This window comes from Protopterus annectens, chromosome 3.part1, assembly GCF_019279795.1.
Source record: "Protopterus annectens isolate FY-2018-M chromosome 3.part1, PAN1.0, whole genome shotgun sequence".
NCBI classification, from domain to species: domain Eukaryota; kingdom Metazoa; phylum Chordata; order Ceratodontiformes; family Protopteridae; genus Protopterus; species Protopterus annectens.
Window position 1 is genome coordinate 1,501,288,177 of NC_056732.1, and position 21,072 is coordinate 1,501,309,248.

The following is a 21,072-nucleotide window of genomic DNA, read 5'->3' on the forward strand; positions in this document are numbered from 1 at the left end:
GGGGGATGTTAGTATATAAAGCACTTACATCCAATGTGCATAAAAACCACTCAGGTTCCAACTGTGTGTCTGAAATAATCTGCAGAAAGTTGGTCGTGTCTTGCAATCGTGATCGTACCACATGTAACAAGGGTTTGAGATGTTTGGTGAGATATAAGGATAACGGCTCAGTAATGTACACTTTACCAGATACAGTAGGTCTGCCAGGTGGATTTAATGGGTCTTTATGAATCTTGGGTAGGAAATAGATGTATTGAGTTGTGGAATCCTTTACCATAAGTTGGTGCATAACCTCATTACTAATGATGGCTTCATCCCTGGCCAAAAGCAAAAATTGATCAATCTGTTTTTTGAACCTGAAAGTAGGGTCAATAGGCATTATGGAATAATATCTCTGATCTGAAAGCTGTTTGTTTGCTTCATTATCATAATCACACCAGTTGAGTACAACTACAGCTCCACCTTTATCTGCAGAGATGATAACTATATATTTGTTATTTTGGAGTTCCAGAATAGCTTGTTTTTCAATCAGGGTCAAATTGTTGGATTTAAAACGTATATCCAAGCTGGGAAAATGAAGATGTTTGAGCACGCTATTCTGGAACTGGTGTACCATGGGATGCATGGGAGGAGAAAAACTGGATTTGTGATAAATTTATCCTTATTATAGTTACTATCCATATCACCAAAAAACAGTTTCAAATTTAAATTTCTGCAAAAAGACATGACATCCTGGGCCAATGTATCTTCAGGAACCATGAAGCCAGGTATGAAAGTAAAACCTTTATTCAAGATAGACATGTGGATGGGTGACAAGTCAAAATTAGACAAATTTAAAACGTTGTTTGAAATAACATTCAATTGTTCATTGCCATTTTCAATAGACCCTGAATGTTGTGTACACCTTCTATGTTTCCGCCCACCCCGCTGGTATTTGGACCTAAAGGGATTGATCCAGATATCCTTTTGGGGGTCGGTGAACCAGATACTGCTGGGGACTCATTGTCAGTGCAAGACGAAATGTCATCTGTGGATGACCCTATGTCTGCACTCAGTCTTCTTAAGATGGACCTTGGTCTCTTCCTTTTGTTGGTTTGTTTGGGAAAAGGTGTGAATCGTACATGTTTGGTATTGAAAGAAAAAGGGTTGGCTCTTTTATAATCTTCTTGGTCTCTAGAAAACTTTTTGTTTTTTCTGGACCTTAGCTGTTCATCAAAATTATGTAAATCAGTGGCTACATTAAGTAATTTGTTAAAAAAAGGTTCCTCCTCAAATGATTTCAATTCACTAACTGATTTGGTGACCGCATCCATTTCTCTATCAATTGCTCGATCATGAAAATTACCCAAAGCTATAACAAAGGCCATAGTGGCTTCTTGTTGTATTTTGGACCATTGGCTATTTAATTCATCATCAGCATCCATCACATGAGGTTGTGTTCATATCTGCAACCCTCTCGGAGTTATTCCTTCTGCAATATATGCCTTGAATAATTTGGAATGCCATTGGATCGTAAAGATCTTAGATGTTTTTTTGAGATTGCCAAAAAGAGTTGCACAAATAGATTCAGGACTGCTAGAAACATTTCTATTTGTATTGTCATGGGTAGATGAGCTGAGCCCAAAAGCTCCAAGATCCTCCCTATCTGCAGCCAAACCAGTAATAAAACTGGACAGATCCATATTGGGATCAAATATATAATTTTCAATGGACTAGATGAAAAGTATCCAATATAGCTGACTATAATAGCCAAATACAAACAGCTACGTCAGCTTGATGTATATTAATAAGCAAAATCCAAAAGTTAGAAGAACAATAGCAGCCTAACCAATAATCAGTGATAATGATTATTAATGGGGCTGCGTCCCACAACTTGTTGACTGTTACTGCACTGTGCAATATAAATTTAGGCAAAAATTGTGAAGAAGCCAATGAACATAATCATGTGAAGGAATGCTGAGAGATCTAAATCAAATGAAATAAGCTATTAATAAAAATAGACAGATTGGAAAATGGATGCAATGAAAAACCAGTATAATCAAACTTTAAATGTAGCCACGTAAAAAATTTTTGGTCTGGAAATAAACTATTTATAAAACTGGACATATATTAATGGCTTGGGTAATGCTATCCAAATAATCACAAGCTGTACAATGATAAACATTAAAACTAGATAGCAAAAATATTGCAATAAGATAAGCTCATAGATAATGACAATTGAAATCTGAAATATTAGTGAACATGAACACAGAACAATGATGGTGGTAATAATGCTGATGTCACTATCTACATTGAACTGATTCCAACATTTTTTTTTACATTACGAAACCGTATGCTTCGAAGAGAGATGATATAAATATCCAATTTTGGATCTAATAATATCCCAAAAGTGTCAAAAGCAGAATTGGGAAAATCTGACAAATGCAAAATTGGACTCAAACACATGAATATGCCAAGGACCAAGTCTAATAAGGTCCCAAAAAACAATAATTAACTAAAAAACAATATTTGAATTGCATGAAATGTAAAGAAATAATACCATGGATTTACAATAAGATCCAAAGAATAGAGTCCCCACTAATGCATGACAATACGTTGCATCTTACTCATGCCCTTTTGCTTATTTAAACACATAAGACACAGTATACTAAAGGACAGTATCTATTAGTCCAAATCATCCAGGACAATATACCTTGCCCGTGGTATAAAGTCACAAACCTCTGTGTCAGCCAAGCATACAAAAAGGCTTTTATGCGTCAGAAAAATACTTACTACACTACTTATAGTTCAATATAGAAAAGATTTACAGCCCTAGTTTAGCTGAATCCTGGTTCTTATACAAAAAACTATAATGCTGTTCTTAAATGGAGTCCAAATATAAAAAAATGAAGCAAAAGACACGCTCGTATGTTGAATGTAAAACGCAATAATATTCCAGAAAGTTCCCATGAGTTCACGAGCTGCCCAAAGTCAGCAGGTTCTCAACGAAGACATACAGTCACATTTTGAATCATTTCCACCTTGCAAATACTATAGCTGAAATAGCATATAGATAGTGGTATGGCAAATGAACAATTGCTTCCTTAATGTCGTAAAATAATACAAAATGTCCAAGCTGTTTGTGAACACCAAACAATCAGAAAACACTAGTGCGCTGCTATATTAAATATACAAAATGTTTATAAGCATCAGAGAAGATCCCAAAAATGAAATTGGTCAAACCTCAGTCCTTGTATTGTCCCCAAAGGATAAAAATACCGTATCCAAGTTTGGAAGCACACTAAACAGCCAGCGTTGATGCAGACGACGTCAACCAAATGATCCAGTATAGCAAGAATTGGAATAATCCAAATAATTCTAAATGACAGAATAAAATGAAAACAAAATGAATAACTTCAAATGGCAAATCCACCAAAATGGTCTTGAGAAATGTTGAAAATTGTTGAAAAAAATTAACGAGCGACTGCACCAAAGTCCACGCAGTCAGTATCAGGATCACAGGCACCCAGCAGGATGTGGAAAGGAGTGTAACACACAAAAAGGACCCCCTGCACGAAGGCAAATGCACGGCTCAAAAAACTGATGAATAAAAACAAAAAATGTAGAGCCAGCATACAGTGACCTGAAAAATAAGTTTTTTATAAATTTATAATGAAATGTAGAACAGCAAAACAGACCGGTTTCGGCCGGACAATATCACAGCCTTCTTCAGTGTAAAGCAAACAGAAAAACAATGCTGTTTAAATATATGCTTCTCATAGCTCATTGGTGGATGCCTAAAATTGTTCATTAAGCCCAGGTGGAAACAATCCACCTAGTCTGACAATCCATTTCTATTCTTTAGCATTTAAAATGGAATGCCAACCTGTCTCATGTACACAGACAACCCTCTCATCCTACCACAAAACATTAACATATGCGAGAGATGCAATTATGTAGCTAAATTGGAGGCTAAGCTCTCTCCACCCAAGACTGGAACAGGCAGTCATGAGGAGAAGGTTAACACTTGCACCACGCCTCCAGCCTCACATAGTCATACTAAACCAGCACTGGCAAAAAATACACATAAATACACAATCATACTCTGAGGTTCTAAATAAAAACCTGCAAAAGCATCATCGACCTCCAAAGCAGACACCCAAAAAAACCTGCAACTCCCTTCACAAACCCGACAACACACAAAAACACAAAATCAGTGTGCTTGCACAATCACAGCCCTTAAGGCGAAATAACATACCAGTAACAGGCGATTCTGTAGTCAGGCACACTGACGTCCCACTCATTAGGCTAGACAAGGAGAAGGTTACTGTTAGCTGCCTGTCGGGAGCCAGAATCCACCACATAACACAAGCACTCAGGTCACTCCAGAACAAGTACAAATATGACTCTGTCATTGTTAATGTTGGTGTGAATGACCTGAGATGTACCTCACTGGACTACATGAAAAGAGACATGGAAGAGCTCTCTGATCATGTAGCCCAGGCGGGTATGACCCTGAGTAGCATCCTGCCCTCACCAAGAATGATACTGCAGTATAAAGTAAAAATTATCAATTTCAACAATTGGCTAAGCTTCTGGTGTCATTCACAGGGGATCCAGTGTCTGTCAGCCTTGGTGACATGCTCGATAGGCCTCGTTGCTTCCCAAGAGACTGCTTGCACCTGTCACCCGTAGGCTTTCAAATACTGGCCAAGGCTCTTACTGCCCCCATAGTAGCTTTTTTAGGCATGGCTCAAAAGTCAAACCCACCTCTGTAAACAGCACAAATAAAAAATGAGGGTTATGCTACTCAACGCCAGGAGTTTAAATCTCAAAATGCACGCGCACGAAGCACTCCTCAGTATGGAGAACGACATCTGTGCGGTAACTGAAACCTGGTTCAAGGCTCCACAGAGCACCCCAGCACTACCGGGATGTTCGTGTTTCACTGTTGCAGTCATTACTCTTGGGTTATCCTGCTGGCAGGCGACCCACAGTCGGCCAGAATTCCAAAGTCTAGGTCCGGCGTCGGTTGCTGTCGCTTCTTCCCTGATGTCAGTGCACCAGGGGTATAAAAGATGCAGCCGACGCCATTTTCTCCAGTCTTTCTTGCTGCGCGGTGCCTGAAGCAGAAGCAGTTCGCAAGTGCCGGTCGGCTGACTCCTGAGATTTTCAAATTCGAATTTCAGAACTGAAGTCTTCATTAAAGCTAAGTACCCCGTTGGGGAAACTTTTTTCCTGCTCCAGTCCGTTGTCAGAAAAAGTGAACAATTGTATTTCTTGTGGGAAGCAAGTACCTCATAAGGATTTTCACTCTTACTGTATTCCTTGCCTAGGCCCTGATCACAACGTTGCTAGCTGTCGGTTTTGTGCTAGATTCAACCAGCGCACTATTAAGCGTCTGTTTGATTTTGCATTTCATTACTTTGGCCGAAGATTTAATTGTACAATGCTGTTGGACCCGCCAACAACCGAAGTTTTCAAAAAACGCAAGGACAAAGAAAAGGATAAGCATCCGAGGTCCAAAACCGACGACGAAACCTCTACTAGGCCATTCGCCGGTTCTCAGTGAGGTGCTTTCGCAGCCCCTGGCACCCGCTACCTCAGAGCCACAGGCTGCTTCCGACTCCCACGTGGAGCCGACCGGGCCTCTGGATACTCAAGGTATTGGACACTCGGAAATCATTCCCTCAGATGGGTCCGGAGCCGCTGAGCAGGCATCTGCTTTTGAGGGTGTCTTCAGACCTACACAACTATATATTAAGCCATCTTCAGCTACAAAGACTAAAGCAGCTCTAAAGACAAAGAAACAAGTGCAGCATTCTCCTGCTCAAACTGCCTAAAAAACAGATGCTCAAAATGGCCGAAGACCTAATTACTTTGATCAGGGGTTCAAATCCCCCTCCTAAGAGGCCTAGGCAAGAGACAGAGTACCTTTCTTCTGATCAGGTTTCCATTTCCTCTGATTCCTCTTCTGAACAGGATTACTCCATGCCTCCTTATGAGGATTCTGATGTTTAAGATTCCATTCCTTCAGCCTCTCCTCCTGAGGGTTATTCTTTTGGGGAAACCCTGCATACCATGAGGGAACATTTCCACTGGGAAAGCCAGGATTATTCTGAATCAAAGAAAAGGCTCAGGGACTTTTTTGCTACTTCCTCAGCACAGACCCCTTGCTATTCCACCTGTTCTAGACATTGTAGATGTATTTTCAGAGTCCAGCCTGTCCCCTGACTCTTTATCCCCTGCACCTGCCAAGCCAGACGGATATTACAGGGTCCCAGATTCCCATAAATTTCTATACAAAAACCCCGCTACTGACCCAGAAACTATATCTCAGGGTCTCAAGGGGGGGGGGGGTCAAAGCCTCCACTGCAAAAAACCCTGTCCTCTCTGATAGGGATTCGAGGTCCCTAGACAGATGGGGGGAAAAAGTCTACACCTCTGCTACCCTGGCTGTAAGGGCTTTAAATTGTCAGTTTCATATGCTTAAATATCAGCAATATTTAATGTCACTGCTTAAACAGAAATTGTCAACTAATACTGAAAATACAGAAAACGAGGAATTGTTGGATTTATTGCATGCATCTGAACAAGTGGGAAGGCATACATTGCAATGTGGTTATGATTCACTGGAGGCCTCTTGCAGGGCCGCTGTTAACAGGTACTGTTATTAGAAGGCATGCTTGGTTAAAGGAACAGAATCTGCCTGATCATGTTGAATCAAAATTACTAGTTGCACCTTTACAGCATGATAATTTGTTTGGCACTAAAGCAGAACAGGTGTTGAAAAAAATGGAGGATAAAGCCAAATCCATGCAGACAGTCAAGGATTTCTTACAGGTATAGCCACCCAGGTTTAGCAGGAACTGGCCTTCAAAAAATTGGTCCTTTCCAGTGTCAGACAGGCCACAAAGAGGCAGATACAGGCGTCCCAGAGGCAGATCTCAACCCCAAGGCGCATACAGGCCGAAACAATGGGGTGCTCCTACCTCCAAAAGCAGAGAAGACAAATCACAGCCTTACAGGAAACAGTCTCAATGACTTTCCTCTTCCAGACCCCAACACTTCTCTATTGGCAGCCCCCTTAGTGGGAAAACTAGCACTTTTTTTCAACAAATTGGCAAATGGTTTCCCAAGACAAATGGGTCCTGAACATAGTGTCCCAGGGCTACAGGTTCCACTTTCACACTCTACCAAGGTCAAAAAATATGCCAGACCTCCCACACAATCAATGTGCAGAGGCACAAAAACAAGGGCCATTCAGCAAGTACCACAACACGAGCAGGGGCAAGGATTTTACTCCAGACTTTTCCTAGTACCCCGAAAGGACAAAATCTGGAGACCAATACTGGACCTGTCTATTCTGAATATGTTTCTGGAAGTTCCAAAATTTAAGATGTTGATTCTACAGCAACTACTGCCCATGCTTGGCTCGTAACTTTGGACCTAAAGGAGGCATACCTGCATGTCCCAATCAGACAATCTTGCAGAAGATTCCTGATTCATAGCTGGCTCAATGCATTACCAATTCTCTGCACTGCCCATTGGCTTATCTACTGCGCCCAGGGTCTTTACAAAATGCCTGGCAGCAGTAATTGCGTTTTACAGACAAAAAGGAATTCAAATATGCCCCTACTTGGACGACTGCCTAATTCAAGCAGAGAGCAAAGATATTCTACTACAGCATCTGGCGTTTGTAAAAAGATTATTAATTGGCCTAGGGTACACAGTAAACAAAAAGAAATCAAAACTAGTGCCCTCTCAAGAGATGATAATCTTGGGTGCAAGCTTAAATACAACTGCCCAGATGGCTTATCTCACGCCAGACAAACAAAAACATCTGACAACTTACTTCATAACATTGGCAACACAAACCCACTTATCTGCAAGGGATATCCTGCAGGCCTTGGGTTTCATGGCATCCTGCATTCTACTGATTCCATATGCCAGACTACATATGAGGAAACTACAATGGTATCTAAAAAGTGTTTGGACTCAGCATTGCCACAGCCTGGAGATAGTAATTGCACTCATTCCCTGCCTACAACAGGAATTTCGATGGTGGTCAGAAGCCTGTCACCACAACAAGGGTCTACCATTCAGTCTACCCACAGCCAGGCAAACACGGACAACGGATGCATTAGATTATACCTGGGGGGCCCATATGGCAGGAAAATGTATTCAGGGCACATGGCCTGCAAACCAGATGCATCTTCACATCAATCAAAAAGAGATGCTAGCTGTTCAAAATGCCCTGACAGCTTTCAAGGACATGCTTCATCCAGGACAGTTACTGATAGACAGACAACATTACTACGGTCATGTGGTACATAGACAGGGAGGTACACATTTCTACCCCCTCTGCAGACAAGCAATGACCTTATGGGACACAGCATTGGCTTTCAAAGTTCACCTGCAAGCACAGTTCCTGCCAGGAAAAACAAATACTCTGGCAGACGATCTAAGCAGAAACCTCATGGATCCCCACGAATGGAAACTGGATCCACAAGTCTTCAGCATGATAATAAGAAAATGGGGATGCCCAGACATAGATCTATTTGCCTCCCCACACAACTATCAATTGCAGAGATTTTGCACAACGATTTATCACAAGCAAGCATGGAAAGTGGACGCCCTATCCTTCAGCTGGAAAAACCTAACAGTATATGCCTTTCCTCCTCTGCCTCTCCTTCCCAGGGTACTCCTAAAGGTAAATTCAGCAATAGGTGTTACTGCAACTGCTTGAATAAAACAACGAAATATACACCAGGATCTTTATTAAATAAAGGTTTCGAGTCTACACCCTTCATCAGTATAACTTAACATATAAAAAATCACCATTTAAATAGGAGAACATAGTCACATGCTTCAACCCAACCCAGCTAACAATAAAAATTTAAAGCTACAATGAATCAATAAATATATGCAAAGTAGCACATAAAAAATCACATCTATAAAGCATATATATATTTATAAATAAACAATTTTATACTGTTTCATATGAAATCACATGCACCATACATAAAACTTCTCTCTGTCTTTTAGCCAGAACGGGCTTTAGACTAACTGAATTATTTAGGCCTGGGGCTACATCAGCTTGAAGTCTAATAATCCATTCTAGTTCTTTCAATTCCAATAAATTATTAGTCACCCTTCCTCAGACCTACCTCTACCTTACAAAGGACCCTCAATCTAAAAGTGTGTCCCACACCTTCATCCAATATATGCTTACTTAAGGCATTGGTGGGCAATTTCCTCCTGATTTCAGACCTGTGTTCCACCATTCTCTCCCTCAATTTTCTTATAGATTTGCCTACATAGAATGAGGTACAACACACACAAGTAGCCAAATATACTACTCTCTCCTCATGACAAGCAGTAATTGTTCTCATGGTAAATGTCTCATTGGTTATAGGATGTGTAAATGTAGCATCACCTGTATAAATGTCATTGCAACAAGTACAATTATAGCATTTCACTGTTTTAGCCACCCTTCTATCATCTCCATTTTTATTCTGAAAATCCTTGTAGCACAATTTCTGCTTCAAAGCTTCAGAGCTCCTATAGGCGAACCTAGGTTTATCACCTACTATAGACCTAATCTCAGGCATAGCCATTAAAATTGCCCAATTCTTCTCAGTTATGCTACAAACACTGAGAATTTAGGTTATAGGTTGTCAAGTTCCTAACAGCAATATTATTACCCAACATCACCTGTCTAGTAGCACTATTCTCACTACAGCCTCGTAATGTAGGTTTATACCTGGACTCTTTCAATAATTACATCTTTAATTACTTTATTTATAAATTCCTTCAAATAACCACTCTTCTCAAACTCCATTGCCATAGCATTTACCTGCTCTTGAAACACTTCATCCTTTGTATTTAATCTACTCAGCCTAATAAACTGTGCTTTCAACATTCCTTTGAAAATATGAGGGGCATGCATGCTGTTTTTATTAACATACCTAAGGGCATCAACATCTTTTCTAAACACCTTGGATTCCAAAATATTAGATTCCTTAAAAATTGTTACATCCAAAAAATTCATAACACTATCTGAAGTTTCCATCTTGAAACTCGGGAAACTAGTTGAATCATTCAAGTACTGTAAATACAGATCCAAATCCAGCAAAGTACCCTTCCATAACATAAAGCAATCATCTACAAATCTCTTGTAGAATGACACGTATTTGTTTTACTCAATACTCTTTCTCCCATTCATAAAGTACAAGGTTGGCATAGGTGTTGGCAACGGGCGCACCCATTGCCACACCTGTTAGTTGAATTAAAGGTTCACCATCAAAAATAAACACATTATGTAATAAAACAACTTCTAAAAGAGAACAAATAGTCTCAATGTCTCTTCCATTCATTTTAACCTCTTGACACAAAAAGTCACGTATGGCATTAACACCATATTCGTTAGGTATTACTGTGAAAAGTGAAGCAATATCCAGGGTAACCAAAATGCAGTTATCCATATTATTAATACACTGCCATTCATATAAGCTATTCAAAAAATCATTTGTATCTTTAAGCACAGTTGTACATACTTTCAAATACTTCCCCAAGACGCCCTGCAGATATTTCGAAACAGGTTCAGTGACCCAACCTCCACCAGAAACAATAGGCCTCGGGGGGGGGGGGGGGATTAATACTTTTATGTATCTTGGGTATACCATATATTTTGGGAATTCTTGGGCCAGGAACAGTTAGATAATTAAATAGATCTATACTTATATCATCATTTATTTGAATGTCATAAATGACCATATTCACTTCACTAATTAATCTTTGTACTTCAGCAAAAGAAATCTTTTAAAAAGTGGTGACATCATATAAAAGATCTTTAAACCTCATAAAATAATCATCTCTATCCATCACCACCACTGCTCCCCCTTTATCAGCTTGCTTAATTATTATACTAGTACACATTTGCAACTGTCTTAAGGCCATAAATTCAGAACGTGATATATTATAAACATTCTTACGCACTAAATTGCTCTTATAATACTTCCGTAGTTCACATTCAACAGTATTTGAAAATGCATTCAAAATGGGACATAATACTGGCATAAATGTACTCAATCTTTTAAATAAAGATGTATTCAGCATATTATCTTTAAAAATCATTTTGAGACTTATATTGCGTACAAAAATTATTAAATCAATAATTGCCTTAACTATATCATCCCTAGCATTAGGGATGAATTTCAACCCCTTCGCGAGCAAAGAGAGCTGGGATTCTGTTAAAACTAGTTTTGAAATATTAACAGTACTTTTATTAAGTCCATTGCTCGAATAGCGGAGTTGTTCAATAATTGCAAACTGTTGTTCGTATCAATGTCTCCAACAGAACAACTCACATTTTTGCACAAAGTCCCATCATTAAAACCTACAGAGATAAAGTTCTCACCAGAATTAATAAAACGGACTAGCGTTTTGCGGTCTTGTGTAACAAAGGACTGCTCACTTTCCTCTTCATCGACAGCGTTTGTTGCTGTTGTTGCTGATGGGTTAAATGGGAGTCAAGCGATTTTACTTGTATAGCAACCTTCTCTGGCTGCTTCAATAAAAAGGAGAGAAGGAAGTAATCTCCCTTTGTAGAGATTTTTTAGTTAACTCGAGTACATTAGCCGACTAACTCTCCTTCACTTTGGGACGCACAGAGTCATTCCATCTACCCTCAGCAACGTCACTACCAGACTGTGCCTCCTGTAGCACGTTCTCATTATCATTTAAAGCTACATTCACTTTTTCCACAGCACCAGGTTTTGAAGCGGATTTCGTTGGTACAGTATTAGGTATAAGCACCAGTGCTCACATTATTCGTTGGTTGAAGCTGATCTAATGAGCCCAGCCTGTTACTAAAATTATTACGATTGTTTTTTGCCACCGATAATTTTCTATTTGGGACAAATTGTTTAAATTCTTCTCTGGGCCAAGAGAAGATTCGATTCTGCTTAGTCATTAATGTCCCTTTGTAATTTATTCTTTTTCCTTTGCTGTAGCTTCATATCCATAGATTGCATATGGGCCAAAAAGTTTTGGTATAACTCTAGTGAATCGCTAAAGCCAGGCATATTAATGATGGTATTCTCAAGAATTTTCTATTTCTTCAATCAACCTGTTCTCAACAGGCTCAAAAAATGTGTTCATCAACTTCATATAGTCAGCACTTAATTTTAAATTCAATTGTTTCCATTGCATCAAAAGTTCATTATAGGTATTACCATAAGAGGGCATTTTTAAAATCTCTACAAAGGGAGATTACTTCCTTCTCTCCTTTTTTATTGAAGCAGCCAGAGAAGGTTGCTATACAAGTAAAATCGCTGGACTCCCATTTAACCCATCAGCAACAATAGCAACAAATGCTGTCGATGAAGAGGAAAGTGAGCAGTCCTTTGTTACACAACAAGACCGCGAAACGCTAGTCCGTTTTATTAATGCTGGTGAGAACTTTATCTCTGTAGGTTTTAATGATGGGACTTTGTGCAAAAATGTGAGTTGTTCTGTTGGAGACATTGATACGGAACAACAATTTGCAATTATTGAACAACCCCGCTATTCGAGCAATGGACTTAATAAAAGTACTGTTAATATTTCAAAACTAGTTTTAACAGAACCCCAGCTCTCTTTGCTCGCGAAGGGGTTGAAATTCATCCCTAATGCTAGGGATGATATAGTTAAGGCAATTATTGATTTAAAAATTTTTGTACGCAATATGTCTCAAAATGATTTTTAAAGATAATATGCTGAATACATCTTTATTTAAAAGATAGAGTACATTTATGCCAGTATTATGTCCCATTTTTAATGCATTTTCAAATATTGTTGAATGTGAACTACGGAAGTATTATAAGAGCAATTTAGTGCGCAAGAATGTTTATAATATATCACGTTCTGAATTTATGGCCTTAAGACAGTTGCAAATGTGTACTAGTATAATAATTAAGCAAGCTGATAAAGAGGGAGCAGTGGTGGTGATGGATAGAGATGATTATTTTATGAGGTTTAAAGATCTTTTATATGATGTCACCACTTTTAAAAAGATTTCTTTTGTTGAAGTACAAAGATTAATTAGTGAAGTGAATATGGTCATTTATGACATTCAAATAAATGATGATATAAGTATAGATCTATTTAATTATCTAACTGTTCCTTGCCCAAGAATTCCCCAAATATATGGTATACCCAAGATACATAAAAGTATTAATCCCGAGGCCTATTGTTTCTGGTGGAGGTTGGGTCACTGAACCTGTTTCGAAATATCTGCAGGCGTCTTGGGAAGTATTTGAAAGTATGTACAACTGTGCTTAAAGATACAAATGATTTTTTGAATAGCTTATATGAATGGCAGTGTATTAATAATATGGATAACTGCTTTTTTGTTACCCTGGATATTGCTTCACTTTTCACAGTAATACCCAACGAATATGGTGTTAATGCCATACGTGACTTTTTGTGTCAAGAGGTTAAAATGAATGGAAGAGACATTGAGACCATTTGTTCTCTTTTAGAAGTTGTTTTATTACATAATGTGTTTATTTTTGATGGTGAACCTTTCCTTCAATTAACAGGTGTGGCAATGGGTACGCCCATTGTCAACACCTATGCCAACCTTGTACTTTATGAATGGGAGAAAAGGGTTATTTTAGATAAGAGTATGGAGTTCAACAAATATGTGTCATTCTGTAAGAGATTTGTAGATTGCTTTGTTACGGAAGGGTACTTTGCTGGATTTGGATCTGTGTTTACAGTACTTGAATGATTCAACTAGATGTTCATCGTGCATACAGCTGCAGTCATAACAGATGGGTTCTCCTGCAGTCAGGCGGGTCCTCGGTCGGCCGAATTCCAAAGTCTAGGTCCGGCGTCGGTTGTCGTCGCTTCTTCCCTGACGTCAGTGCGACGGGTATAAAAGAACCAGCCGCCGCCATTTTCTTCCGTCTTTCTTGCCGCGCGGTGCTCGAAGCAGTTTGCAAGTGCCGGTCGGCCAGCTCCTGAGATTACGAAAAATTTGGAAAACCGAAGTCTTCTTAAAAGCTAAGTACCCCGTTGAGGAAACTTTTCTTGCCTCAGACTGATGTCAAAGTTAATAATTGTATTTCTTGTGGGAAGCAAATACCGCATAAGGATTTCCATTCCCTCTGTATACCTTGTTTAGGCCCAGACCACGACGTCTCGGTCTGTCATTGTTGTGCTACATTCAACAAACGCACTATTAAGCGTCGGGTGGCGTTCGCCCAGCATTTTTTTTGGAAAGCATTTAACTATACCATGTCGTCAGATACTCCGACACCGGTTTTGTCTAAAAAATGCAAAGACAAGGACTGACACTCGAGGTCCGCGGCCTCTACCGACACCACGCCAAAGCCGACTACACGTGGTCCAGTTCTCAGTGAGGCGCCTACGCAGCCCCTGACTACCGACGACATCTTTGGCGGTGTCTCCTGTACCCGAGGTCGCAGGCTCCTCGGCCCACACCCCGACTACAGATACCGAAGCCACTCTTGGCGTTGAAACACAGAATGTGGACAGGTCCACCTCCACTCAAGGTGTCTTCACACCTTCCTCCTCTTTCTCCATCAAGGCGTTCACCAAGTCTAAAACAACCATGCACCCTAAGAGACCAGTTACACAGGGCCCATCTCCAGGCCCCATGCCTAAGAGACAGATGCTTAAAATGGCTGAGGATTTAATTACTCTAATCAGAGGTTCTCCGCCACCTCCGGACAAAAGGCCCAGAGTGGAGGAAGATTCCCCCTCCTCTGATCAGGGATCCATTATTTCAGACCACTCCGATGATCAGGAACAGGCTTACTCCCCTTTTGAAGACTCTGATGCAGAGGAGTCTATTCCTTCTGTATCCCCCCCTGAGGATTTCTCATTTGGGGAAACTTTGCATACCTTAAGGGAACACTTCCACTGGGAAGGCCAGGATTATTCAGATTCCTAGAAAAGGCTCAGGGAATTTCTTTTGTTACCCCAGCACAAGCCTCTGGCTATACCTCCTGTCTTGGACATCCTAGATGATGTTTACTCTGAGGCCTGCCTTGACCCGGACACTCTACCTCCAGCTCCAGTTAAGCCTGACAGGTACTACAGGGTTCCTGACTCACACCAATTTCTATACAAAAGCCATGCTGCTGACCTAGAAACCATCTCACAGGGACCCAAAGGAGTTAAGGCTTCCATTGCCAAAAATCCATTGCCTTCCGAGAGAAATTCCAGATCCTTAGAAAGGTGGGGAAAAAAGGTATATACCTTGGCTACCTTAACCATGAGGGCCTTAAACTGTCAGTTTCATGTGCTAAAATACCAACAGTTTCTGTTATCCCAATTGAAAAGTAAGATGTCACAACCTGAACAACCAGACTTGAAGGAGTTGCAGGATTTGATGCATAGTGCAGAACAAGTGGGTAAACATACCTTACAATGTGGTTTTGATGCTCTAGAGGCCTCATGTAGAGCTGCTGTTACAGGCTTAGTCATACGCAGGCATGCTTGGCTCAAGGAACAAACCTTGCCTGATCATGTCAAAGCTAAATTACTAGACGCCCCCCTTCAAAAGGATGTACTATTTGGGGCAAATGCTGAGGAAATATTACGAAAAATGGAGGAAAAAGCTAAATCAATGCAAACTGTGAAAGAATTTCTGCAGGTTCAACCACCACGTTTTAGTAGAAATTGGCCTTCCAAAAACTGGTCCTTTCCGGCCACGGACAGACCCCAAAGAGGCAGATACAGGCACCCGAGGGGCAGAGGACAACCACAAGGATCGTACAGAGGCAGACAATGGCAAGCTCCTACACAAAGAGGTAGTGAGGACAACTCACAATCTTTCAGAAAGCAAACCCAATGACTTTCCCCTTTGTAGGCCAACCAGGTCTCAAATGGCAGCCCCCTTGGGAGGAAAGCTGGCACTATTCTCAAAAAATTGGCATGTTGTCACAAAGGACAAATGGATCCTGGACATTACAAATAGAGGCTACAAATTCCACTTTCATACCCTTCCAAAAATGAGAGGCATGCCAAAACTGCCACACAATCAAAGGGCAGAGGCACAAAAGCAAATTTCAGATCTTATAAACATGAAAGCTGTTCAAGAGGTACCTACACACGAACAGGGTCAAGGTTTTTATTCCAGGCTATTTCTGGTGCCAAGGAAGGGGAAAGATTGGAGACCTATTTTGGATCTTTCCATCCTAAACGCATTCCTACTCGTACCAAAATTCAAGATGCTCACTCTACAGCAACTTCTTCCCATGCTGGGCAAGGAGTCTTGGCTGGTAACATTGGACCTCAAGGAGGCATACCTGCATGTCCCAATCAGACAAAATTGCAGAAGATACCTCAGATTTCTTGCAGGTTCAACCCATTATCAATTCTCTGCATTGCCCTTTGGCTTATCTACTGTGCCCAGAGTATTCACGAAATGCCTGGCATCAGTAATTGCCTACTGCAGACTTCAAGGGATACAAATATACCCTTATTTGGATGACTGCCTGATCCAAGCGGACAGCAAGCACATTCTTCTGAAACATCTGGCTTATGTAATAATGTTATTAAACTCTCTGGGATACACAGTCAACAAAGAGAAATCAAGGCTAATACCCTCTCGAAATATAATTTTCCTGGGTGCCAATTTGGACACAAAACACCCAGATGGCCTGCCTCACGCCAGAGAAGCAGGGGCAACTGATTCAATATTTCAAAACACTGGCAAATTGCACCAGGCTTACTGCAAGGAAAATCCTGCAGGCTCTGGGGTTCATGGCATCTTGCATCTTGCTTAATCCCATGTGCAAAGCTGCATATGAGAAAACTACAATGGTACCTAAAAAACATATGGTCTCAACACAGCCACAGTTTGGAAACAATAATACCACTACTTCCATGTCTGCAAAAGGAATTTCTGTGGTGGGCTCAAGCATGTCAAGCAAACACAGGTCTTCCATTCAGCAAGCCTCAAGCAAATCAAGTCATCACAACAGACGCCTCGGACTACACCTGGGGGGCGCACATGACAGACCGGTGCATTCAGGGCAAATGGTCCCAAAAAGAAAAGCACCTTCACATCAATCAAAAAGAAATGCTAGCAGTAATAAATGCTGTTATAGCTTTCAAGGACCTTCTACAACCAGGTCAACTATTGATAAGAACGGACAACACCACAGTTATGTGGTACATAAACAAGCAGGGAGGAACACATTCCTATCCCCTCTGCAGACTGGCCATATCACCTTGGAACATGGCCATGGACTTACAAATGGAACTACAAGCACAGTACTTGCCAGGCAGGGAATACACGCTGGCAGACAACCTAAGCAGGAATATGACAGATCCACATGAATGGATGTTGCATCCAAAAGTTTTTACAGACATAATCCAAGAATGGGGAAGGCCAGACATAGATCTCTTTGCCTCGCACAAAAATCATCAATTGACAAAATTCTGCTAGAGGACCTTCCACCCAAAGGCCTGGAGATTGGACGCTCTCTTTCAGCTGGACATCAATGACGGTTTATGCCTTCCCGCCTCTTCCTCTGCTGCCCAAAGTCCTATTGAAGACCAGAGCAGACAGACCAAAGATGATCCTCATTGCTCCGGACTGGCCAAGGCAATACTGGTACCCGCTCCTGAGGAGCCTGACTCGTTCCCCTCCATGGACCCTGCCTCTAATGCCTCTTCTGACTCAACACAGCTTCAAAACTATTCACAGTCAGCTAAAAACACTCAGTCTAGCCGCATGGAAGATTCCATAGCATCACAGCAGGCCCTACTCTCCAAGGAGGTGCAGGATGTCATTTTAGAGGCCAGAAGGCCCATCAACTAGAAAAGCTTACTCCGCAAAATGGAAACGTTTTTGTCTGGAATGAGAAAAAGGGCCAGAACCCTGGAAAACTGAATTTACCTCAAATACTACAATATTTGGCTAAACTACTAAGCAGTGGACTTTCGTTCTCCTCCATCAAAATCCATGCCTCAGCCATTTCTGCAGAATACAACACTGATCCTTCTCTATTCTCTCACCCTCTTTTAAGACCGTTCCTCAGAGGGGCTACGAATTTAAGACTTCCAAGAAAACAACCAATACCTGCTTGGGATCTAAATTTCATTCTGGAAAAACTGACTTTGCCTCCTTTTGAGCCAGCTGCTTCATCAGATTTGCAATATTTGTCCTGGAAAACAGCTTTCCTTCTGGCTATCACTTCAGCTCATAGAGTTTCAGAACTACAGGCCCTCATGGCTGTCCAGCCTTTTATCATCTTCCATCAGGACAGAGTTTCATTACGAACCAACCCGTCCTTTATGCCTAAAGTGGTATCCAGGGTAGCTTTAAATCAGGCCATACATTTACCTACTTTTTATCCCAATCCTCAAAACAAAGGGGAGAGATTACTACATTCCTTGGACATCCACAGGCAACTGCGTTATTATTTGGACAGAACAAAGCCTTTCAGAAAATCAGAACAGCTCTGTGTGGCCTATGCGATAGGAGCTCCAGGAAAGTCAATTTCCAAGCAAATAATCTCAAAATGGATAGCCCACTGCATACGCTTTTGCTATTCCTTTCATGGCAAAACTGTTCCTACAGGCATTGGAACTCATTCCACCAGGGCCACAGCCACCTCTGCAGCCTTCCTCAGAGGAGTTCCTACCAAGGATATCTTGGAAGCAGCCACTTGGAGTTCTGTGCATACCTTCTCCAAACACTACAACCTACCATTATACTCCAAATCTAGAGCAGGCTTTGCCACTGCAGTCTTGCAGGGCATTTTGGCTCCTCCTAGTTCCACCTAGTGCCTACCACCCCTTTCTTAGCTTTGGGATTCTACCCATCTGTTATGACTGCAGCTGTATGCACGATGAACATAGTACAGTTTTGTACCTACCATAAATGTAGATGTTCGAGTGCTAATACAGCTGCAGTCCAGGTTTCCCTCCCTTCCCCTCTAGGGGTATTCTTTTATGGTGTATTTGCTTGCAACTACTGTTTTTTGATTATATTGCATTGCATTACTTCATAATTTTATGTATTGCCTTCCTTCTGGGGGCACCTGACATCTGGGGCAAGAAAAACTGAAGAAAATGGCGTCTGCTGGTTCTTTTATACCCCTGTCGCACTGACGTCAGGGAAGAAGTGACGACAACCGGCGCCGGACCTAGACTTTGGAATTCAGCCGACAAAGGACCCGCCTGATGGCAGGAGAACCCATCTGTTATGACTGCAGCTGTATTAGCACTCAAACATCTACATTTATGGTAGGTACAAAACTGTACTTTTCCTGAGTTTCAAGATGGAAACTTCAGATAGTGTTATGAATTTTTTGGATGCAACAATTTTTAAGGAATCTAATATTTTGGAATCCAATGTGTTTAGAAAAGATGTTGATGCCCTTAGGTATGTTAATAAAAGCAGCATGCATGCCCCTCATATTTTCAAAAGAACGTTGAAAGCACAGTTTATTAGGCTGAGTAGATTAAATACAAAGGATTAAGTGTTTCAAGAGCAGGTAAATGCTATAGCAATGGAGTTTGAGGAGAGTGGTTATTCGAAGGAATTTATAAATAAAGTAATTAAAGATGTAATTATTGAAAGAGAGTCCAGGTGTGAACCTATATTACGAGGCTGTAGTGAGAATAGTGCTACTAGACAGGTGATGTTGGGTAATATTGCTGTTAGGAACTTGACAACCTATAACCTAAATTCTCATAGGGTTTGTAGCATAATTGAGAAGAATTGGGCAATTTTAATGGCTATGCCTGAGATTAGGTCTATAGTAGGTGATAAACCTAGGTTCGCCTATAGGAGCTCTGAAGCTTTGAAGCAGAAATTGTGCTACAAGGATTTTCAGAATAAAAATGGAGATGATAGAAGGGTGGCTAAAACAGTGAAATGCTATAATTGTACTTGTTGCAATGACATTTATACAGGTGATGCTACATTTACACATCCTATAACCAATGAGACATTTACCATGAGAACAATTACTGCTTGTCATGAGGAGAGAGTAGTATATTTGGCTACTTGTGTGTGTTGCACCTCATTCTATGTAGGCAAAACTATAAGAAAATTGAGGGAGAGAATGGTGGAACACAGGTCTGAAATCAGGAGGAAATTGCCCACCAATGCCTTAAGTAAGCATATATTGGATGAAGGTGTGGGACATACTTTTTCATTTAGAGTCCTTTGTAAGGTAGAGGTAGGTCTGAGGAAGGGTGACATTAATAATTTATTGGAATTGAAAGAACTAGAATGGATTATTAGACTTCAAGCTGATGTAGCCCCAGGCCTAAATAATTCAGTTAGTCTAAAGCCCGTTCTGGCTAAAAGACAGAGAGAAGTTTTATAAGTTTAAGTTTTAATTATTAATTATTAATTTTTAAGTATGGTGCATGTGATTTCATATGAAGCAGTATAAATTGTTTATTTATAAATATATATATGCTTTATAGATGTGATTTTTTTTATGTGCTACTTTGCATATATTTATTGATTCATTGTAGCTTTAAATTTTTATTGTTAGGTGGGTTGGGTTGAAGCATGTGACTTTATGTTCTCCTATTTAAATGGTGATTTTTTATATGTTAAGTTATACTGATGAAGGGTGTAGACCCAAAAGCTTTATTTAATAAAGATCCTGGTGTATATTTTGTTGTGTTACTCCTAAAGGTAAGACAAGAGAAGCCAAAAATTATACTTATTGCACCAGACTGGCCACACCAGCACTGGTACCCAATCCTAAAGAGCTTGTCTCAATGTCCAGCATGGATATTGCCTCAAATTTCTCACTTGCTGACGCAACAAAACAACCAACTCCTGCACAGCCATCTCAGGACCCTAAATCTGGCAGCATGGCAGATGTTGTAGCCATTCAGAACACTCCTCTTTCAAAAGCTGTCTTGGATGTTATCTTGGAGGCCAGGAGGCCCAGTACCAGAAAATCTTATGCAGACAAATGGAAAAGATTCTGTGCTTGGAACCAGGAACAAGGCTTTGACACATCCATGCCAAATATCCCTCAGATTTTACAATACTTAACGGAGATGCTTAACAAAGGCCTTTCTTTCTCATCAGTT

The 21,072-nt window shown here is 40.6% G+C and overlaps 1 protein-coding gene across 1 annotated transcript in view; it reads left to right on the forward strand.

Moving 5' to 3' along the window:
* Positions 1-21,072, forward strand: part of ABCF2 (ATP binding cassette subfamily F member 2) — a 1,573,086-nt gene that overhangs the window by 512,155 nt on the left and 1,039,859 nt on the right. Inside the window, exon 8 of the mRNA XM_044067572.1 lies at positions 16,515-16,574. Within this exon, the coding sequence (XP_043923507.1) occupies positions 16,515-16,574 (60 nt within the window). The remainder of the gene's footprint in view (positions 1-16,514; positions 16,575-21,072) is intronic.